At 50.9% G+C, this 23,686-nt stretch overlaps 2 protein-coding genes across 3 annotated transcripts; one reads left to right on the plus strand and one right to left on the minus strand.

Annotated features, from left to right (window-relative positions):
• Nucleotides 1-3,457: 3,457 nt before the first annotated feature.
• Nucleotides 3,458-13,281, plus strand: mcrip2 (MAPK regulated corepressor interacting protein 2). 2 transcript variants are annotated; one of them, XM_033040706.1, is made up of 5 exons: nt 3,458-3,627; nt 4,273-4,327; nt 8,631-8,761; nt 11,924-12,034; nt 13,079-13,281. In XM_033040706.1, exons 1-5 carry the CDS (start codon nt 3,489-3,491, stop codon nt 13,144-13,146), a joined length of 504 nt encoding a protein of 167 aa, XP_032896597.1. In that variant the 5' UTR covers nt 3,458-3,488; the 3' UTR covers nt 13,147-13,281. The 2 variants fall into 2 exon arrangements, with proteins under 2 accessions (XP_032896597.1, XP_032896598.1); XM_033040707.1 differs by lacking the exon at nt 3,458-3,627 and adding an exon at nt 4,031-4,179.
• Nucleotides 13,282-16,545: 3,264 nt separating this feature from the next.
• c22h8orf33 (chromosome 22 C8orf33 homolog) lies at nt 16,546-23,686 on the minus strand. The gene is made up of 7 exons (XM_033040708.1): nt 23,611-23,686; nt 22,449-22,513; nt 21,751-21,838; nt 20,430-20,944; nt 19,393-19,483; nt 17,795-17,941; nt 16,546-16,905 (listed from the first exon to the last, which is right to left on the minus strand). The coding sequence occupies exons 2-7, from the start codon at nt 22,455-22,457 to the stop codon at nt 16,730-16,732; spliced, it is 1,026 nt and encodes a 341-aa protein (XP_032896599.1). The 5' UTR covers nt 22,458-22,513; nt 23,611-23,686; the 3' UTR covers nt 16,546-16,729.

The following is a 23,686-nucleotide window of genomic DNA, read 5'->3' on the forward strand; positions in this document are numbered from 1 at the left end:
CTCCAATCTGAGGACTGGCCACGAAATGTTTGTGATTGAGAATGGGTTGCTTCCACAGAAAACTTATTTATTCAGCAGTAAATATTTGAAGAACATCTCATGAGACTTGTATTTTATTTTAGATATGTGCTTTCCCTGCACCAGATGTTGTTCGGGAATAGGACTGTTATATATTTACTTGGGATAGACAGTTTGTACATGCATAGTGCATATTCTCCGTGTGACTGCTTGGGTTTCCTCCGGGTGCTCCGGTTTCCTCCCACATCCCAAAAAGTGCGGGTTTGTAGCCTCTGTAAAAATTGACCCGAGAGTGTAGGGAGCGGATGAGAAAGTGGGGTGATTGATGGGCAGCTTGGATTCAAAGGGCCTGTTTCCATGGAATATCTTTCAATTTTTCAATTCAATTAACATGGGCAGCAAATTTGTATTCAGCAAACTCCCATAAGCAGCCATGGGGTATTGTTCCAATGGCCTGCCCTGGTGCTGCTGAGGATAAGGATTGTTGAGAGCACAGGGTTAACTCCCAGCTCATCTTCCAACAAATGGCCAAAGAACGTTCACCCCTGTCCGGAGGTTTGACAAGGATTCATAGAATCATAGAAAATAGAACCAGAAAATAGGCGCAGGAGTAGGCCATTCGGCCCTTCGAGCCTGCACCGCCATTCAATATGATCATGGCTGATCATCCAAAATCAGTACCCCCTTCTGGCTTTTTCCTCATATCCCTTGATTCCCTTAGCCCGAAGAGCTAAATCTAACTCTCTTGGAATCATCCAGTGAATTGGCCCCCACTGCCTTCTATGGCAGAGAATTCCACAGATTCACAACTCTGGGTGAAAAAGTTTTTCCTCATCTCAGTCCTATGGCCTACCCCTTCTTCTTATTCCTTATTCCGTTTACCACCACTCCCTCTGTACAGTTTTAGCCATCGGCCCAGACTTGCCCTGACCTGTTGAAGTGTCACAGCCCTGGGCCCAGACCCAGTGATGATGAAAAAACAGCAGTTTACATCCAGGTCAAGATGGGGTGTGGTTCAGGGGGGTCTCCACAGATGGAGGTGTTCACACACCGGCTGCCCTTGTCTTTCCTTTCGCTTTATTGTTGTCACGTGTACCGAGGTACAGTGGAAAAACTTTGCTTTGCATGCTATCCAAACAGATCAGATAATACTACACATAAATACAATCAAGTCAATCGCAAGTACATTAGGTTGAGCAAAAGGGAACATACAGAGTGCAGAAGATAGTTTTCAGCATTGTAGCGCATCAGTTCCATAGACAAAGTTCAATGTCCGCAATGGGGTAGAGGTGAATCAGATGGTACTCTAGGAAGGACTATTCAGAAGCCTAATAACAATACAGCAATAACAGAGGGGAAAACGCTGTTCCTCAGTCTGGTGGTGCACACTTTCAAGCTTCTGCCTGACAGGAGCAAGGAGAAAAATGAGTGACTGGGGTGGGACAAGTCTTTGATTATTCTGACTGCTTTTCCGAGGCAGCGTGAAGTGAGGGTGGAGTTAATGGTGGGAAGTCTGGTCTGTGTGGTGGGAGAGGTTTGGGAAGTGATCAGATTTGCCCAGGAGTGTAACTACAGTTCATTTTGTTGATGGCAGCCACTATGCTGGTGATGGAGGGAGTGCAGTTGCAGTTGGTCGATGGAATGCTGATCAAGTGGATTGCTTTGTCATAGACAATGCCAAGCTTGGAGTTGTTGGGACGACACTCATCCTTGCAAGGCACAGGCCTGGCTTGTGTCTGGGAGATGGTGGCAGAACCTTGGGATGTCAAGAGGGGAGTTACCTGTTCATGGACACCTAGCCTCTGACCTGCTCTCCAGCCACACCTTGTGCAGGTCCACATGACATTCTGGCCAAGAGTACATACAACAAGTTGGTAGAAGACTTGGGGACGGTAATACCCATTGAATGGTGAGGACCAGACTCTTGTTGGAGATGGTTGTTGTGTGACAGTTTTGTGGCAGGTACATGAATAGGATAGGTTTAAATGGATATGGGCCAAACACAGGCAAGTGGGACTAGCGTAGATGGGGCATCTTGGTCAGCATGGGCAAGTTGGGCTGAAGGGCGTTCATCCATGCTGTGTGACTATGACTGTAAAGTTACCTGCCACCTGACTATCTCTTTTTATTCAACCTATTATCTTTCCTGCTCCTCCGTCCTAAATCCATCTTCTCTCAGGTTTCCTAACTCTGTATCACATCCCACGGAACTGTGGGATATTGAGTTTAGTTTAGTGATACAGCTTGGAAAATGGCCCATCGGCCCAGTGAGCCCGGGCCGACCAACGATCACCTTGGCATCAATGGAGGAACAGCACCTCATATTCCGTCTGGGGTCCTTGCGTCCCCTTGGCATCACAACAGCGGAAATTGGAGGAACAGCACCTCATATTCCGTCTGGGGTCCTTGCGTCCCCTTGGCATCAACATTGAATTCTCCCAATTTGGCTAGCCCGTGCTGTCCCCTCCCCCCCTCCCCTTCCTTCACCCTCTAGCTGTCTCCTCCCATCCGCCCGCCCTCGGGCTCCTCCTCCTCCTCCCTTTGTCCTTCTTTCTTTCCCCACCCCCTATCAGTCTGAAGAAGGGTTTCGGCCCGAAACGTCGCCTATTTCCTTCGCTCCATAGATGCTGCTGCACCCGCTGAGTTCCTCCAGCAATTTTGTGTACCTGTACATTAGTTCTGTCCTACACATTAAGGACAATTTACCAGAAACCAATTAATCCACAAACCTGCATGTCTTTGGGATGTGGGAGGAAACTGGATCACCCAGAGAAAATTCATGCAGTTATTGGGAGAACGTACAAAATCCGTACAGACACTTGTAGTCAGGATCAAACCCGGGTCTCTGGCGCTGTGAGGCCAAAGATGGTTAGGGAAGTCTGGGTATTGGGTCTGGGCAGTTGCAGTAATATCCTGCTGTCATAAAGCCACACAGCACAGAAACAGGCCCATCGGCCCACTGTGCCACTCCTGGAGCATTGCGGGCAGTTCTGGTCACCCTGTTACAGGAAGGATGTAGAGGCTTACGAAAGGGTGCTGAGAGGGTTAATCGGAATGCTGCCTGGATTAGAGAGTTTCAGCTACAGGGAGAGGTTAGACAGACTTGGATTGTTTTCTCTGGAACACTGGAGATTGCGGGGAGACCTGATAGAAGTATATAAAATGATGAGAGGGATATATAGAATAGACAGAACTTGTTTCCCCAGGGTGGAAATGTCAAAAACTAGAGGGCATAGCTTTAAGGTGAGAGGGGTAAAGTTTAAAGGAGATGTGCAGGGGAAATGTTTTTGTCACAGAGGGTGGTGAGTGCCAGGGGTGGTGGTGGAGGCAGACGTCTGGTGTTTGAGAGGCTTTTAGATATTCAAGGGATGGAGGGATATGGGTCAGGCTGAGTAGATCCGTTTATTTTGGCATCATGTTCGGCACAGACATTGCGGCCCGAAGGACCTGTTCCTGTGCTGTTCTGTTCCATGTTAACACACAAGGTCACAATCCAGACTTCCCCCCTTCTCCACCGCCAGTTACATTTACCCACCGTGAGCCGCATAGAGGTGACCCCCCGTGCTGAGTGGCTCCGGCCGGGTTTGGATCTCCCGGGTGAGGAGCGAGGTGAGAGGCTGGTGGCCAAAGAGCTTGCTGTAGGATCTTAGGTACACAAAATGCTGGAGAAACTCAGCGGGTGCAGCAGCATCTATGGAGCGAAGGAAATAGGCGACGTTTCGGGCCGAAACCCTTCTTCAGACGGGCGACGTTTCGGGCCGAAACCCTTCTTCAGATAGGATCTTTGGATCTTTGAAACCCTTCTTCAGATAGGATCTGTAGGATCTTTGCTGGCGGCCCTGAATGAAGTGCGAGGTTAGAGTTGTACAGCATCGAAACAGGCCCTTCGGCCCACCGCAGCTATGCTGACCTTCACACTTGTGCAAGTTAAATTCGACTTGTCATTGCCTTGTCCTTTGCCTGATCCCGGAGGGAGGGGAGGGGAGGGGAGGGGAGGTCCCGGTGGGGGGCCGGCTCCGGCCGGGAGTGGGGCGGATCCCGGGAAGCGGCCCCGGGAGGCGGCGCCTGCCCGCCCGGCGGCCGGGACTGGAGCGCGTTGCGAACGGACCATGTACACGATCACCCGCGGGCCCAGCCGGCTGGCCACGCAGCGGAGGACGGGTAGGAGCTGGGACCGGGGGGAGGGGGCGCCGGGAGACCGGGAGACCGGGAGATGGGACCGGGACTCACTCTCTGCCTCTCTCTCCCCCGCAGGTCCGTCCCAGCAGATCGAAGCCAAGCCCGGCTGCGACTTGAAGCAGACGGAAAGGTGAGACCAGGTGGTCCCGGGCAGCGGCGGAGACCGGGGGGGGGGGGGGGGGGGGGGGGGGGGGCTCCGACCCCGATGACCTTGCGGTGAAGGTGACACACGAGCCCGGGGTGGGACGGGCCGGTCCGGGCAGGACAAGCGCAGTCTGCCCGCCCGGTGGATCGGAGCCGCAGCGCCGGGAGTAAATGTGACCTTCACGCCGGCTCCTCCCCGGGCGACCATGTGGCGGCTGCAACAGTCTGTGCGGCACTGCCGGGTCCCGGGACACCGACCCCCGCCCGACAACCGGACACCGGCCCGGCGGGCAGATCCCGCCCGGACACCGGGAGCTCTGTCATTGAACGCCCTGCCCTTGCCCCGTGCCCCTGCCCCAGGGATTCAGGTCCGATCCTGACCTCGGGTGCTGTCTGTGTGGAGTTTGCACGTACTCCCTGTGACCCCGTGAGTTTCCTCCGGTTTCCCCCCACATCGCAAAGACGTGCGGGTTTGCAGGTTAATTGACCTCTATATTTATAGACCCTAGTATGCAGGGCGTGGATGTGAAAATGGGATAATATAGAACTAGTGTGAACGGGTGATCAATGACTGGCGCGGACTCGGGGGACCAAAGAGCTTGTTTCCCTCTGTGTCTCTAAACTAAACTGTAGCCCCTTGCCCGACAGTAACAGTAAGTCGATCCTTAACCAGGAGGATGGCTGAGAGAAGAGAGAGTTAGAGAGAGAGACGGCACATCTGAAGTCTGGCTGGGAAAGCGGTGACAAAGGGGCTCGAGTTCTTGCAGGAAGCAAAGTGTGGGCCCTACAGCTGTGGGGGGTCCCATAGAAACACTGAGGAGAAGGGAAGAGATGGAGGTGGCCCAGGACCAGGTTGGTTGGTTGGTGATTTGGTTGATGGATGGACGAGGTGACGGGTGCTGGAGGTGTAGAGTCCAACCCGAAACATCGATCATCTGTGTGGGCACTAACTGTTTCACCGGTTATCCAGCATCAAACCCTGAGCTGAAATTTATTTAGCCAGAGTGTGGTGAATTTGTCATTGGATTTTTTTAAAACGGGGATTGACACGTTTTTGAATTGTTATGGTTTTAAAGGATTGATGGAAGTGGAGAGAAGGCAGGAGAATGGGTTGAGAGAGAAAGATAGACCAATCATGATTGAATGGCAGAGTAGACTTGATGGGCCGAATGGCTTAATTCTGCCTCTAATTATGATCCAAATCAGTTCTAAAATCCTTTCATTCACAAGTTTTACAGTCTGTAGTTTATTGTTTTACAACCCACCACAATATTGACAGGATCAGTGCACTTTGAACTATTGGCTTTTGATTACAGATATGTTCACTATCACAGATTACAAACTCTTTCTCAAAGCTTTATGATCTAATTCATTGGAATAATATTACTCCACAATTTGAGATTTGTAATAGAAAAAAACCACATGTGGTTAAAGTGGTTAATGTATAAACACTGCTGTAATTTCTACATGGTGAAACCAAAATGTATAAAAATGGCCTTTAATAAATTCTGTCAATGTGCACTTTAACCACATGTGATTTTTTCTATTATAAATCTCAAATTGTGGAGTACAGAGGCAAATAAATAAATGATGGGTCTTTGTCCCAAACATTATGGAGGGCACTGTATGACCCAAGACTGGATGTAGAGTGAAGCTCCCTCTGTACTGACCCATCACACACTCCGAAGGTCAGACACAGAGTGAAGCTCCCTCTACTCTGACCAATAATGTACTCCCAGGGTCAAAGAGAGTGAAGCTTCCTTCACGCCCTCCCATCACATTCTCCCAGGGCAGGGACAGAACAGATACAGAATAGATTTATGGAGTATCCTGCAAATGTTTCCAATGACTGTTCAATGAGGTTGGTTGGGCAACCTGTAATCAGAGTTGGGTTGGGGTGATAAATTGTGAGGGGACAATCGATGTGATGTGGTTTAAATGTGAATCCGTCAGTCACCGCGAGGGGAGGGGACATAGCTTCAGAAAGGAGATGAAGAGGAATTTCTTTAGTCAGAGGGTGGTGAATCTGTGGAATTCATTGCCACAGATGGCAGTGGAGGTCAAGTCAGCGGGTATTTTTAAGGCAGAGATTGACAGATTTTTGAATAGTATGGGTGTCAGGGGTTATGGGGAAAAGGCAGGAGAATGGGGTTGAGGGAATGATAGATCAGCCATGATTGAATGGCAGAGTAGACTTGATGAGCCGAATGGCCTAATTCTCCTCCTATGATTTATGAACTTATGAGAGTGAACCTTGAGGGGAGAGTGGACGGTGAAGGTAGGGGAGGGGAGAGTGGATGGTGAGGGTAGGGGATGGGAGAGTCGCCGAGCCTGGCCAGTTAACGAATGCCACACAACTGCCTTGTTCCACGTGAGCCAGTGGGATCGTTAACCAGCCTAGAGGCTGCAGTCAGGGCCAAAGTCCATTTCTGAGCTCCCACTCCCGAGTGACTTGCCCGACCTTGGCTGTCGGTGTTACTGCCCTTGGCCTCGTGACTGTGCTGGGCTGCTGGCTGCCACGAACGTTCACTGACTGACTTGCCCCAGGCCCCTGTTCACTCTGGTTCTGTGCCGACACATTCACTGACTGACCAGCTCCATGGCCGTCAGTGTCCGCTCACCGCCTACCTCTGCATCACTGGGTGACTGGTCCTCGCCAGCGGTGCACACCGGTCCCACTGCCTGCCAGGTCCTGGCGCTGCCAGTGAGGTCCCTTTGACTCATAGGTTGGGGTCATAGACCTTAGGCCCAGCTCGATGAAGTTCCTGGAAAAATCAACTCTTGAGTCCATGGGGAAAGCTGGATTTGCAAACAAACTGACTCCATCCAGATATGTTGGGTGGACAAATGTTTGGCCAAACAACCCCAGAAACAGCTATCATAATGGAACAGTACAGTCTAGTTTAGTTTAGCCTAGATACAGCATGGAAATAGGTCCCTCAGCCCACTGAGCACGCTGACCATCAATCACCCGTTCACATCAGTTCTATGTTATCTCACTTTCTCATTGACTCCCTACACACTCGGGGAAATTTAAAGAGGGCCGATTAACCTACAAACCCGCACGGCGTTTGGTTGTGGGAGGAAACCCATGCGGTCACATGGGAGAACGTGCAAACTCCACACAAACAGCATCCGAGGTCAGGATCGAACCCGGGTCTCTGCTGCCATGAGGCACCAGCTCTACCCGCTGCGCCACTGTGCTATATTTGGTTTGATTTGAGTGGGTGACGAGAACGATGAGTGGACTTCCCATGGGACACAAACCCCTGCCCTCAGCTTTGCCCACGGACCCAGCCCCTTCCTGGGGAGTTTGAACAACATCCAGGACTTTGGACAGTGAGTGCTCCCGCTCAGGGTGACACCACCCAAGGCACAAAGTGCTGGAATAACTCAGCAGGTCAGGCAGCGCTCAGGAGAACACGGAGAGGTGACGTTGCGGGTCGGGACCCTTCTTCAGACACCACTGAGGGCTGAGCTGGAGCCAGTAGCAGGCCCACCCTGCCGGGGTTGTGGCATCTACCCAACTGGCCCTCTGGCCTCTGCCTGCTGCCGCTGCTTCAAGGGGGTGTGTTCGTTGCTGTGGGCCAGAGTCGTTGATACTCGAGCAGGGCTGGAACTACAGGGTTGGTTTGTTGTGTCACGTGGACCGAGATACAGTGAAAACCTTTGTTTGTGCTCTCTCCACCCAAATTACACCATACACAAGTACAATCAAACCGCATACAGTACAACAGGTAGTGCAAAGCGAAAAATACCAGAGGGCAGAATATAATGTTACAGCATTACAGTTACAGAGGAAAAGTCCAAAGTTCGCAATGAGGTAGGTTGGGAGATTAGGACTGCAGCGTAGCTTGAGAGGACGCTTCTGTAGTCTGGTGGGGATGAAGCTGTTCCTGAATCTGGTGGTGGTGCTGTCCACCCCCCTCCCCCCACCACCCCTGTCACGCTCTACCCATTGAGACCAGGGTCTGGGAGGGAGGTGTAGATGCAAAGTACTGCAAATGCTGGATTGTATCAAAGATAGACAGCTCTTGGGCACCTACTAGTCTGACGAGATCCGGACCCAAAACGTCACCTATCCATGTCCTCCAGAGATGCTGCCTGACCCGCTGAGTTACTCCAGCACTTTGTGTCTTCTGTGAGGGAGGTGTTCATGCAGTTGGTGTGGGGGGAGTCTTGGCTGCTCCTCCACTCCTACTGGCTCAGTCTATTTCCCGGTGGGTCAGTCTCTCCTCCGCTGGCTCGGTCTCCTCCTGGTGGTCACCCTGTCTCTCTCTCTCCCCCAGCGGCCCGGCCCCCAGACTGGTCTTCAACCGAGTGACGGGCAAGCGTTACGCGTCGCCGGGGGTCACCGAGACACGAGAGGACGAGGAACACACGCCGGCACACGAGGAGAACGTTCGCTTTGTCTACCAGGGTAAGGAGGGTGGCCGCGACTGAGAGACCTCCCCCGACCCCCTGCCTTGCCCCCCTCTCCTACCCTGCTCCACACACACACACACACCTCCCACGTGGCTGCTTTCCCCCTTGTCCTCCATCCCCTCTCTGCCCCTCCGGGACCCCTCCACCTCCACCCCCTACTGCCTAGCCCTGCCCCCTCCCATTTCCACTAACCCCCCTCCCGCTCCATGGGCAGACGTCAAGGAACAACAATCTGTATTTCACACAGCCAGTTCAGGAGGAGTCTATGGCCCCCTCCTCTGCTCCCAGCGGCTCAGTCTCTCCCTGGTGGGTTACCCTGTCTCACACCCCAACTCAGGAGAGTCCCCGATAAATGCAGCTCGTTGTTTGACCTCAGTGCATGAGCAGCCATGGTCCAGTGTGTGTGTGACTCTCCTCACCTGACTTGTCCTCGCCCCTCAGTGCTGGCAACTGGAAGGCCTGGTGTTGGGACGGTAGACCCTGTGGCCCTTCTATCCCCTCCTGACCCCGTCCAGTCTTGTCCCATCCAGTCCACTCCTGTCATGGACCGTCGGGCCGATGGTCTTGGTGGGGGGTGGTTTAGCTGCAGTGAAATGCCTGGCCACATGGACCTATGGCCTGTGCCTCTTCCCCTCTCTCGCACGGGTTAATATTTGTTAGTTGCAGAGTTTTAATCATTAACGGCCCTGACTTATCGAGTTGGAAACTGATTCAATGTGATACTTTCGCCCGATACTTTATCCTTTCAATCACAGCTGATTTGCGAATTGTTCGACTAGTTTGGCATCTTGCTTTACATCTACTTTCCTTAAAGCACCTCCCGTACTTCACATGACCCAGCGTTACACCCGCCTGTTGCCAGTCTCGGCACTTACAGACTTTCCCATCGCTAAGGGGTTGCCTCATGCATCCTATCTATTCCCCCTCATGATTTTATACACCTCTGTAAGATCGCCCCTCAGCCTCTTGCACGCCAAGTAATAAAGTCCTTGCCTACCCAACCTCTCTCTATAGCTCAGGCCTCAAGTCCAGCCAACATCTTCATAAATCTCTGCACTCTTTCCAGCTTAACATCCCCATACCAGGGTAACTAAAACTGAACACAATATTCCAAATTTAGATATTCTCCAATATCTTGTAAAACTGTAATATAACATCCCACATTTTATATTCAATACCCTGACTGATGAAGACCAATGTGCCAAAAGCCTTCTTGGCCACCCTATCTACCACTATTGCCACCTTCAAGGAGATATGTACTTGCACCTACATCTCACTGTTCTACAACACTCCCCAGGGCCCTCCCATTCACTGCCCTTGTTAGTCTGCCCAAAACGCAACAAAGATCTGCATTAAACTCCATTTGCCATTCCTCAGCCCACCTGTCCAAGTGGAAAGGGACATAGGGAGAGAGCAGCGGCCTTAAACCCATGGGAATGGCCAAAAGTCAGAAAAGTGAAGACACATGAGGGGAATAGATAGGGTGAATGCACAGTCTTTTACCCAGAGTAGGGGAATCACGAACCAGAGGGCATAGGTTTACAGTGAGAGAGGAAAGATTTAATAGGAACCTGAGAGACAACATATTCACACAGGTGTTGGGTATATCGAACGAGCTGCCAGGGGAGGTAGTTGAGGCTGTTACCGTAACAACATTTATAAGGCATTTAGACAGGTAAATGGATAGGAAAGGATCAGTGGGATATAGACCAAATGTGGGCAGGTGGAGATGGCGTGGATGGGGCATCTTGGTCGGAATAGATGACTTGGACCGAAGGACCTGTTTCTCTGCTGTATGACTATGACTATGACACACACACGCAGTTAATCTGGGGCTGTGGGACAGATGCTTAGCAAACTGATCAATAATTAAACCCAGCAGAAAAATAATTTCAGTTCAGAAGTTTAAAAGGTCACTTGTGGATGGATGCTAACTTTCTCTGTGGAGAAACGTCCGTTCATATTGTTTTTCTATGTTTAGAGTGCAGGCTGTGGAGTGGACTGAAGCAAGTGTAGTCAGTGTGGAGGAGCTGTGTGTGCGGGCCAACTACAGACTGGGTACGGTCCAGTTACCAGCACTCTGACAGCCTGTGCTTCGAGAGTCTGAGTCGTATAGCACAGAAACAGGCCCTCTGGCCCAATCATCCACACCAAGACCCCCAACCAAACTAGTCCCCTGGGCCTGGCCCAACTTTCCTCCTCTCACCTTAATGCTGCACCCTGCAGTCTTTGACATTTCCACCCTGGGGAAAACGTTCTTACTGTCTACCCCCTCATAATTCTATCAGCTCTCCCCTCAGCCTCCAGCATTCCAGAGTTTGATAAATGCAAATTGTCTGCTCAACAGGTAGAACCACTCAAGGTTCAAGCAGGGAGTTGGCCTTGGATGTGGGAATGGATAACGAGGCTGGTTTAATAAGACAATCTCCGAGAAAAACATCCCCTAGGGACTAGTGACCCTGAAATGTAGTGTTCAGCGTGTGTGTAAGAAGTCTAGGCTGGAAACAACTGTGTTTTACATATGTTACAACAGGACAAGGACAAAGTGAGCTACAGTAGAGTGGGGAGATGGATTAGCACAAAGGTTCTGTTTATTATTGTCATGTGTACCGAGGTACAGCAAAAAAACTTTTTGTTGTGCGCTATCCAGTCAGGAAAAAGACTGCACATGGTTACAATCAAGGCGCCCACAGTGTACACATATAAGATCAAGAGAATAATGTTTAGTGCAAGATAAAGTTTAATGCCAGACAAAGACTAGTTTGCAAGCATGGATGAATTGGGCCGAATGGCCTGTTTCCGTGCTGTATGGCTGCAGGAAAGACAGTCGGCAGGCAATGGCAAATGTTCTTGGTTGAAAAATTATATTCCAGTTTGAAGGAATGATTTGAAGGAGTATAAAGGGGGTCGGGGTTGTTCAGTTGAGAGGATTAAGGGTGGTTAGCGATAAGTGTGACAACTGGATAGATAGAATCCAGCAGAAGTGGACAAAAAGATGATAAAGAGAAACTGAGGAAAGACTAGCCAGGAATGTAAGGAGGTGCCTGTTCCTGTGCTGTACCATTCTATGTTCTAACCTTCCCCCTGCACCCTTCCTGCTGTTGTCTCCCACCATGTCTCGCTCCTCGTGACAAGACTCTCTCTCTCTCTCTCGCAGCCTGGCAACAGGTGGAGGAGGAGTTGCTGGCCAGCCGGCATTCTGAGAACGGCCAGCGACCTTGCGGGGCAGTGGAGTACGTGGAAAAATCACCCAGCCAGAACCTGAGCAGTAAGTCTGGTCGGTGCCCCTCTCCACTCCCCACGGCGCCCTGAGCAGTGAAACTACCCGCACCTCCCACAGTGTGCAGGAAATAAAGGAGTTGGGGAGAACAAAATAAAGAGTTAAGGAAATGGCCGTGCCAGAGGCAGCAGGGGGAGTGGGAGTTAAGGGGAAACCACAACAGCTGCAGATGCTGCAACTCCAAAAACTAAAAGTGAATCTTCCTCGCATCCCATCACCGATCCTACTGCCACTGACCTACCCCGGGGGCGAGTTACCCACCAGAATGTCTTTGGGATGTGGGAAGACACCGGAGCGCCCGGAGGAAACCCGCATGGAGACAGGGAGAACGTGCAAACTCCACACAGACAGCACCCGAGGCCAGGTCCAAACCCGGATCACTGGAGTTGTGAGGCAGCAGCTCTACCCGCTGCACTGCTTCCAGAAACTTTCCAGAACAGTTGCCAGCAATTTTACATCTAATATTAAGTAATGACGAGTGTGGCTTGGAGTCACAGCCTTGTGACTTGACTGAGGCAGCTTTGCTGAGTCATGGCCCATGTCAGGGTTAAAGTGGAGAGTTTTGTTTTTCTTTATTAGTTTTAAAAATATTGGAGAAGAGATAAAAGGTGGTTGGAGGGGAAGGCCAATGACTATCAGCATTGACAAGGCCCTGGGCCACTCAGTGAGAGACCGGAGCTGTCCTTGGCCGATTCTCTGAGCTGAGACTGTGGCAGAGACACACATGGCAGTGACCCCAGCCCAGGCACAGGGTGTGGGCTGCAGAGGGCCGACACTGCCTTCCCCTCTGTCCATCACCGGAGGAATAATGTTGGGGCTTGCATGACGGATAGTGATTGAGGAAAGCACAAGAGGTGAGGGGGTCTTGGCATCCAATCCCTGCTTGCCCCGTGTGAGATGGGACAGTGTAGAGGGAGCTTCACTCTGCGTTTGTCCCCGGGAATGTGTGATGGGGTGGTGTAGAGGGAGATTCATTCTGTGTCTGAGCCTGGGATGTGCTCCGTTGATACACTTCCTACTCTGGTTTTGTAGACTTTGTTCCGATCGACCTGGAGGAGTGGTGGGCAAAGCAGTTCTTGGCCAACATTCAGAACTCCTAGAGGCAAGTGTCTGACGGGAGAAGAACACAGCCAGTGCCTCTGCCGTTTCCTCATCTATCCCTCCACCCTCAACGATTCACACAAAGCAAAGACGTTTCTGTAAAAAACAAATAAACTTATATGTTTGGCAGTGACCTTCGGCCTTCAACCTCTGCTTTGATTTGGTGCCAATCGCTGCCTTAAGCCGTGCGTTTTTAGCGAGGCGATCAGTTATCTCCACACGCTTCAGACCACGTCTCTTGGCGTGTTAATTTGGTGCCTGTCCACACGCAGCATCCCACGGACCACCATGCCTGGCTGGAGCGGTCTACACCTCGATGAACAGCGAGGATCCTCACAAAGTCCAGGAGATGTCGAGTCGTGAACAAGCGGCACCTTTCCGTCCTCGATCAACAGCAGCAGACCACCTGGGAACATTGTGACACACGCCTGCTGCCTCTCCACATTTAACTCTCATTTCTCGCCCTGTTTCTCGCCTCCTCTCCACGTTCGTTCCTCCCGTCGTTCTGCTTGTAACCAAGAAATTCCTGTTTTGTAAATGCCGCGCATTGTGCTATTGTCCTAGAGTTACACAGTACGGAAACTGGCCCTTCGACCCAACTCGTCCCTGCTGACTAAGGGGCACCATCTACACTAGTCCCACCTGCCAGCACTTGGCCCATATCCCTCTAAACCTTTCCTATCCATGTACTCATCAGACTTAAGAAACATCACCTATCCAGCTTCTCCAGAGATGCTGCCTGACCCACTGAGGTACTCCAGCACTTTTTGCTTGTCAACCAGCATCTGCAATTCCGTTTCTACATGTCTAATTGTCTTTTAAAAGTTGTTACAGTACCTGCCTCAACCACCTCCCTTTGCAGCTCGTCCATATACCCACCACCATCTGAGTGAAAAAGTTGCCCCACAGGTTCCTATTGAATCTTGTGCAGTGAACGGGGAGCTGGTGAACGGGTATCCTCTCCTAGACCCTGCACTGCCCGCACCCTTCGTCACCGTCAGCTTCCCCCTCCCTCGGTCGCTGAGTGACCGCTCCGCCCCCTGCAGCTGCCCAGCAGGCCGCTGTTGTGCTGACCGGCGACCTGGTCAGTGTGGACGGAGCAGAGGTCTGGGAATGGCAGTGGAACATTCACCTGCAGCGCCCCCACCCTGGGGATCACTGGCCGGCTGTCCCCGTTACCCACAGCTGAGGGGTTTAAAGTCGTGGATACCAGCCCTATCAGTCCTGCCCCTCTAAATGCCAGTAGACCACGTGCCAGCTACATTAGTCCCACTTGCCCACGTTTGGTCCATATCCCTCTAAATCTATCCTATCCATGTACCTGTCTAAATGTTACTTCAACATTGCGATAGTACCCACCAACTGTGTAAAAAAAGTTACCCCTCAGGTTCCTATTAAATCTTCCCCCTCTCACCTTAAACCCATGTCCTCTGGTTCTTGTTTAAGAAGGAACTGCAGATGCTGGAAAATCGAAGGTAGACAAAAGTGCTGGAGAAACTCAGCGGGTGCAGCAGCATCTATGGAGCGAAGGAAATAGGCAACGTTTCGGGCCAAAACCCTTCTTCAGTCGAGTCTGAGACTTCAGTCTGAAGAAGGGTTTCGGCCCGAAACATTGCTTATTTTCTTCGCTCCATTGATGCTGCTGCATCCGCTGAGTTTCTCCAGCACATTTGTTTATCTCCTCTGGTTCTTGATTCCCCAACTCTGGGCAAGAGACTCTGTGTGTTTACCCGATCTATCCAATGATTTTATACACCTCTGTCAGATCACCCTTCATCCTCCTGCACTCAATGGATCCCTAGCCTGCTCAACCACTCCCTATAGCTCAGGACCTCAAGTCCTGAGTATTGAGTCACGGTCTTCTACAGCTTGGCCCAGTGTGACTTCACACCCTCCCCAGGCCCAACGGCTGGCTGGGGCTCAGGGACATTGGACCAAGCTCCCGTGGTTGGCAGTCCAACCCGATCAAACCAAAGCAGCAGAAATGTGGGGATCCCGCCCCGTCACTCTCCACTGCACGGGATGAGGGGACCATTGTGCCATGGGGGTTCCCATTAACTCTGTAATCATTTAGTACAGGGGACAGGGCCAGCTTTTCTTTGGGACCCTTTATCTGCTGACTGATGGTGCTGGACTGAGTGTTACCAACTCCTTCCTCAATGCTGCCTATTCCTGCACACGCGTCGCTTTGTTTTGCAGCTGATGTACTGTGTACGTTCCACCTCCTTGCTGTGGATGTACAGTACATTGATTAATGCACACACCCAATGAACACCAAATGGTTTCCAGGCTCTTGCCTTTGAATGGGTAGCATGGAATCAGGGCCAAACTAGATACCTATCTAAGCTACTCCCATCTGCCCACGTGTGGCCCACACAGACAATGCCCACTGGTCTGCCCCACACAGACAATGCCCACTGGTCTGCCCCACACAGACAATGCCCACTGGTCTGCCCAATCATTTATCTGACCTTTTCAGAAAACCTCCAACAGATTTACGAACACACACACACACACGGCCGTGCTGAACATCCCGATCAGTTCCGACTCCAAATGCCAGTAGATCCTGTCCCAGGATCACCTCCAACCTGGACTTCCCCAACTTCTCCTCGCTGCCTTTATAAATAATGGTTATCATTAGCCGCCCTCCTGTCTTCACAACTTCACCCGTTATCAAAGATGCTGCCAGTGTTTCTGCCAGAGCCGCCGCAGTTTTACAACCAATGTTTTGGTGATGAACTGATATTGTTCTGTCCGTTATCTAATCCAAAATTCATGCAGATATTATCCACCAGTCCAAAACATCTTGTGTGCTACTTCACTGAAAGTATTTAGTAAACCAGCACCCACTGACCTGCTTTTACAGGTAACAGCTTGAGAAACAACACTAACTAATTCCCTCTCAAAAAGTCATTTTTGCATTAAGATTTTCCAATAAAATGTCTGTTGGTACCTTGTCCTGAATAATATTCAGGCATTTTGTATTGAAGTCAAGCTACCTCGCTGCAGATTGCTCTTCTCCCTCCCACAGCAGAGTTGCATTTGGGGCTTTCTGAAGTCGGAGGGAGCGGTGGAGATGTCTCCAGCATTGCACCGTCACAGGGCAGTTAGAGCCACGCTCTGTGTGTGACCCTGGGGAAAAAGCAGGGCCGTGGGCTGTGAGAATCAAGTGCCCTGGAACAAACTGAGCTGTGTATTTATTCATGTTTTTTTAAACGATGCAACAGGACGTAGTTTTTTACAACGGGACTAGGTTTAACCGAGGGAAGGCGATGGATGTGTAGTGCATGGACTGGGTTCCGGGGAGAAGTGTGGTCGGAAACTGGAGCACCACAGGCCAGGTGTGACTGGCCACCAGCTGTTCTGAGCCTGTGCAAGTGTAAAAATCAAACCTGATAGGAAAATAAAAGCAAGTTTATTTATCTAATTATTGTTCTCCATGTAGCCTTTCAACATCACTCTGCTGGCTTCACTTTGCCAGGGGCACCAGAATAGGTCACACCAAGAGAATCTGTTACTTCACCCTCGGGAGTGAAGAGGGAGCTCTGAGGCTGCACACCTTGTTCACCCTTCACCCGTTGCTCAGAAGAAATTAAACCGGAATGGAGCCGGCTCTCCTGCCTCGACCGTGATCTTCTCGGGACTCACGGAGCCCGATGCAGGGGCCGCCTCAACCTCTGGTGATTTTGTTGCAATTTTCCCCAACACTTTGCTCCTGGTTTGCTCTTTAACTGGTTTAATGCTGGCCGATTTTGTAGCTGGAAGAAATACAATTACAAATGCCTCAGCTGACAACGCACACAGCAGAACACCTGACCATACACAACAAGGCTCCCTTACAACACAGGAGCAGGCCATTTGGCCCATCAGATTCACACTGGCTCTGTGGGGACAGTGCGTCACTCCCCCTCTAACTTAGCTACAGTTCAGAAGGATGAGGGGAAGCCTCATTGAAACTCGTTGAATAGTGAAAGGCCTGGATCGAGGGAATGTGGAGAGGATGTTTCCACTAGTGGGAGAGTCTAGGACCAGAGGCCGTAGCCTCAGAGTAAAAGAACGTACCTTTAGAAAGGAGATGAGGAATTTCTTTACTCAGAGGGTGATGAATCTGTGGAATTCATTGCCACAGACGGTTGTGGAAGCCATGTTAATGGATATTTAAGGCAGAGATTGATTGATCCTTGATTATTACGGGTGTCAGGGGTTGTGGAGAGAAGGCAGGAGATGGGATTGAGAGGGAATGATAGATCAGCCATGATTGCATGACAGACTTGATGGGCCAAATGGCCTAATTCTGCTCCTATAACTTATGAACTTAGCCCACCTCTCCTTGCCCATCAACTCTGATGCTTTTGGCCAATTCATCTACTAGCTTTCCTTTGGATCATGGGAGGAAACTGGTGGGGAGAACTCCACACAATCCTGCAGGTCAGGATTGTTCCTGGGGATGAGGTAGCAGCGCTCCCCGCTGCATGGACGTACCCTCCAGCCCTCTCATCGCTAGTCTCTGGTACATGGCTGGAAATGTTCTGTCATTTTGAACTGATATCAAGCCACGTGTTGATCGACTAGCGAACCAATGTCCCTCTTAGTTCACTCTCCCCGCCCCTCCTCTCCCATGTCGAGGGCCGCCCACCCTCCTCTCACCTGTCAGCATCAGCCTGAACTGCTTCTGCCTCTCCTCTTCCATCTTCTTCCTGTAGTCTCCAAACATGGATCTCATCAGCTGCCGCTTCTTGACGAGTGGCGCCCTCTTGCTGTGCAAGGTGCACAGTGCACGGACGGCCTCCTCGCCTGCAATACAAAGCGGGTCACAACATCCATTCATCCTTTACCCCAAACCATACCCTGCCTCTTACTCGGGCTCAAACACTTGGCCTAACCCTGGCTCTAGGAACCAGGTCTTCTCTGCCACTGGATGCTTGACTCCCTAATCCATGGATCTCAGTCAGTGAGGATATCAGGCAACACATCCTCCACAGTAATTCTCAGCACGTGTGCCCCGCAAGGATGTCCCCAACTACATTAACTTCTGTGCGGCCAAATTGGGCTCTACCTCCTGCTACAGGTTTGCAGATGACACTATGGTGGGAAGATTATGGATATTAGACTTTGTCTCTGAAACTGATGCGCTACAATACGGAGAACTATACTCTGCAATCTGTATTTCCCACCATGCTCTTGTCATTGTACATTTTGCACTGATGTCAAGCTACCTCAGAGTTGCTGTTTGACTTGATTGTATTCACGTATAGTATTATCTGATCTGTTTGGATGCAAAACAAAGCTTTTCCCTGTACCTCGGTACGTGTGACAGTAATAAACCTAAAGGTAGTCTGGTCTGGGGCAGTGCCCGCTCTGACAGGGAAGTTTCCCCGGTGACGTCAACAACCCTCCCGCACGGTCCCATCCCGCATCTCATCCAACAAAGAGGGTGCGATCTCAAGCTCGCCAGATGCCGCTCAAACCCGGCTGCACTCAGCCACATGCTCGGGGGTAAGGGACGTAATCTGTGTTTAAATTCACAAAGGCTTCAGGTGGTGTAGAGAGGCAACGTGGGGTGAAAGAGATGGGTCAAAGACTTGGGGGGGGGGGGGGGGGGAGGGCATTAAGGAAGCCATTGCATCGGCAAATGTTTGGGACTTAGAGCTTGATCCCATGACACTGGGCCTGAGGGGTGATGATAAAATCATGGGGGCTCAGACAAGGTTAGGGTGTTTTTCTCAGGACGGGGGTCTAAAACCAGAAAGCACAGGCCTAAGGTGAGGGGAGAAAGTATTAAAAGGGTCCCGAGGTGCAACTTTTTCCACACAAAGGCCGGTGGGTATATGGAACGAGCTGCCAGAGAAGGTAGTTGAGGCAGGTACTATAACAACATTTGAAAAACACTTGTACAGAGAAAGGAACGGTTTAGAGGGATAGGGGCCAAATGCGGGCAAGAGGAACTGGCTCAGTTGCAAAGTTGGACGAGTGGGCCGAAGGGTTGTGTGTCTCTCTCTATGACTCAATGGTCCATACAGGCACAACAGCAGCATTTTAAGGAACTGGACCAATGACAGGAGATAAGATTACGGGGATATGGATAAGATGCAGGGTGTGTGATCACGGGACAAGGGCACTCGATCGCTGTAGGCCAAGTGTGGCTCCAATGGGACGGTTTGTGTAACGGGCATCTTGCAGGATCGAGGGCTGGGCACTGACCCAGTCCCCGTGAGCTTGGCTGACTCCCGAATCCTGCAACGCACCTCGTTTCTTTGTGTTTTTCTGGGACTGCAGTCCCAGCTTCAGCTGCTCGATACACCAGTCCACCTCTCGCTGGAGCTGCTCCTCCGGAGACTGGGAGAGAAGACAGGAGATGTTACAGCAGCACACTCAAGGTACAGGCATCACAAGAAACACACAAACCCCAGCTGGGAGAAACGTCCAGCAAATTGCACTGCCAATGGGTGCTGTCTGTGTGGAGTTTCTATGTGACTGCATGGGTTTTCTCCCACACTCCATAGACGTACGGGTTTGTAGATTAACTGATTCGGTAAAATTGTAAATTGTTCCTAGTGTGTAGGATAGTGCTACAGGTGATTGGTGGTTGGCATGCTCAGTGGGCCGAAGGGCCTGTTTCCGTGCTGTATCTCTGAATTTTAAAGAGGATTGATGAGGGCGGTAGACATTGTCCACTTGCACTTAAGCAAGGACTCTGACAACGTACATTGTACTGCAGTCAAAAACTGGCGGGCATAGACTTCAGGTGAGAGGGGACAAATGTAAAGGAGACCTGAGGGGCAACTTTTTCTACACAGAGAGTGGTGGGTATGCGGAAAGAGCTGCGAGAGGAAGTGCTAGAGGTGGGTACAATTACAATGCTTAAAGGACATTTTGACAGGTACACGGACAGTGAAGGTTCAGAAGGATATAACTTCATACAGTGTGGAAACAAGCCCTTTAGCCCAACTTGCCCACAACTACCAACATGTCCCATCCAAACTAGTGCCACTTGCCTGCATTTGGCCCATATCGTTCTAAACCTGTCCTATCCATGTAATATGGGCCAAATGCGGGCAGGTGAGACTAACTCAGTCAGGCGTGGACAGATTGGGCACAAGTGCCTGTTTATGCGCTGTATAAGTATTGGGGCTCTTGTGAATGGGAGGTGAAAGTTGCTATAGAAATGCAACTCCCTATTTCTTAATTGTCGAGTCAACAGGCGAGTGGATTCCGGCTGGTGCCTCTCCCAACTCGTTTGTTCCCAGTCAGAGTTCCCTGGGATTCGCCCCGGTCTCCGTACCAGACCCATGCTGTTCCTCTCTTCCCCCTGACTGTTCTGGCTCGGCTGCTCCTGATCTTTGCGGATTCCAGCTTGGGTTTTACTGTTCTGCGTTCTGTTTCTCTTCTTTTTCTTCCGCGTGGATTTGGAAGCTGTACTTTCCACATTCTCGAGCTGCTGACTTGGTGCGGGATCAGCCGTTGACTCTCCTGTATGACTAACACCAGCGCCTGCCTCAGGGATTGCAAAATTAAACTTAAATTCAGCGTGCTGGCTCGCTGCTTCGCTGCAGAGCGGCCGCTCCTCTCCAGTAGCAGGAAGACAATCACTGGTGTCACCGCTCCGACCCTGCTGTGCTGTGCCAGAGTCCCCGGGGCAGGAACTTACGACCCCTTGAGCTGGCGGCGTTACCGCAGGGACATCACTCTCTCCCTCCGGAATGGTGACGTTGCACTGGTGGCTGCAGCTGCGGTGCTCGGCAACACTGCTGCTGTCCAGACCGTGGTGCTGAATCTCCACAAAGCTCGGACTCGGATCTGTGGAGGGAACAAATAATTAAACATGTCATTCCTGCATCAGCCCCACAAGATTACCGCTCAGTCTCCCATAGAGTCTGGGTCCCGTCTACATTAACGTCACCACCTGCGATAAACCCACTGGCCCATGGATCACTGTCCAAGCTTTCAGCACGACGAAACACAAAGCAAATGCAGAGACCGTGAGGGGGTGTTGACGGGGAGATGGTTGTAGTTCGTAAGAAGATATTTATGGACTGGCCAGGTGGGCAGAAATGTGACAAATAGGGTTTAAAGCAAAGACAGCAAGGCAAGACTCTTGTAGAAGGGAGATGGGTGACACAGTGGTGCAGAAGGTAGAACTGCTGCCTCACAGCGCCAGAGACCCAGGCTCCATCCTGGCCTCAGGTGCTGTCTGCGTGGAGCTTGCATGTTCTCCCTGTGACCACGTGGGTTTCCAACGGGTGCACCAGTTTCCTTCCACATCCCAAAGACCTGTGGGTTTGTAGGTTAACTGGCTCTCTGTAAATTGCCTCTAGTGTGTAGGGAGTGTGTGAAAGTGGGATAACCTAGAACTAGTGTGAACGGGAGATTGAACTTGGTGGCCCCAGAGGGCCTGTTTCCATATTGTATCTCTAAAATAAACAAGTTAAAAGAATTCAGGATAAATAGTATAGTAAGATACCAGAGGACCAGAGGACCAGCGAGATGGTGGTGAGCACGTCCAAAGATATCTAGAGGGAGTGGGCCAGATTGAGGGATATTTTGGGATCCACCACACCACAAGAGTCAGTGGGAGAAACAGCTGCAATGATGCATGCACTCACCTTGTGCTGTCACCATGAGCTGGCAGATATCAGCCTGCAGCTGCTCCACACCTTCATCCAGCGCTGCCTCCACTCTCTCTTTAGGGACCTGTAACAGAGGACGTTGTGGCGAACTGAGCTATGAGCAAAGGCAGGGCAGAACTGGGAGGAGAGATTAATCACCATTTACTCCCACCATCCTGACCAAGATCTGTCCTTGGCCTCTTCCCACATCTCCTGACCCATTGCCATGGCAAACCTCAGCCCTGTGACATGCTGATGTAGAGGTCCGCCTGGGTCTGACACTCATCCTGAGACCTAGGAGATGCAGCAAGCATCAAGCAGGCACTTGCAGAGACCAGCAGAGCGTGCGCTCTAATGTAGTGCAGATGTACTGATTACACGGCAGTGTTACTTTAAACGCCAACCCAAATGTGACGGAACTAACTACAGTGGTGACTCTGAGCTTTCATCCCAGGATTGGCCCATTTATTGTAATACTGTAGGATTAAAATACACTTTGACGAAGAACTGAAAATTTTGTAGAACAAATTTCTGATTTAAAAAGAGACGTCTTCACGCCAACCTCATCCAATGGTGTGTGTACTCTCCTGCCTTAAAATACAGTGATGTCTACAGGTTGCCCATGCTGGATGCCAAGTTTTATAGGGGGGAAAGCTAATGGCCTGGGATAACAGTAATTATGTTCACGCACTCACCTCCTCCATCAAAATATTCAGAAAACTTCTGACCCCACTCCAAGACCAGTGATCAGCCTGGGCTCCTGGAAGGACAGAAAACTTTGTGAACGATAGCAGCAACTTTGCTTTCATGTAACGCTGTATCTCTCAGTCAAGTGTGAAACCGGAGCGCCCGGGGGAAACGCACACTGTCTCGAGGAGAACGTGCTAACATCCTACAGACAATACCCCAGTCAGGATCGAACCCGGGTCTCTGGTGCTGTAAGGCAGCAGCTCTACCATCCTTTGTTTTGGAATCACATATGGAAGTGGACGCAAGACCCCTTCACAGGTAATCTGTCCAGTTGAACTGTCATCCGAGCACCAGCAAGTTCAGGCAGGGCCAGGGTGCCAATGCTAATGCCAACCCTGGAGCAACCCTTTATTGTTTTAAATGCTCAACAGAGGGAGAAGTTTATCAGAGTAAATAATCTGCAGGCTTTGGGGATGAGGACCAAAACCAGGAATTGATGTTGATTTAGTATTGTCACGTGTACCGAGATACAGTGAAAAACATGGGTTGCACATTATCCAGGCAAATCACAATATGCACGAATACATCAGGTAATGCCAGAGAGAAATGTAACAGTGCCGAAATATAGTGCTACAGCTACGGAGAAAGTGCAGATAAAAAAACTGCAAAGGCTGCTGTGAGGTAAGATGGGAGATCGGGAATACATCCTTGGCTTATGAGAGGATGGTTCAGTCTCCTGATAACAAAGGAAAAAAGGCTGTTCTTGAATCTGGTGGTACGAGCTCATATTTTTGTACTCGACAAGGGCAGGGAGAAAATGGAATGAGCGGGATGTGAATGTACTGGAGTAACAGCGGGTCGGGCAGCCTCTGGGGTGGGAATGGACAGGCGAGGTTGCAGGTCCGGACCTTGAGAGTGATCCTCGGTTGCTTCCCCGAGGCAGCGTGAAGTGTAGATGGTGTTAATGGTGGCGAGTGTGCTCTGTGTGGTGGACTGGGCTGCATCCACAACTCTCTGCACCAGAGCGGAGGCCCCGACTCCGGGCCTCTGAGGTCGCGGGCCCGCGGTTCCCGGAGATACCGGCCCGCGATGTATCTGCTGCGCGGGCGACTCGGCGACTTCAGAAAGACGGGGACAGATACTCCTCTATAATCTTTGGTTACTCACCGTGTCCTGGGCTCTCTTCCGGAAGCAGCCAGGAGCCCGTCACATATATCCGTCCGTAGACACAAAAAGCCAAAGA

Source organism: Amblyraja radiata, chromosome 22 (genome assembly GCF_010909765.2).
Source record: "Amblyraja radiata isolate CabotCenter1 chromosome 22, sAmbRad1.1.pri, whole genome shotgun sequence".
NCBI classification, from domain to species: domain Eukaryota; kingdom Metazoa; phylum Chordata; class Chondrichthyes; order Rajiformes; family Rajidae; genus Amblyraja; species Amblyraja radiata.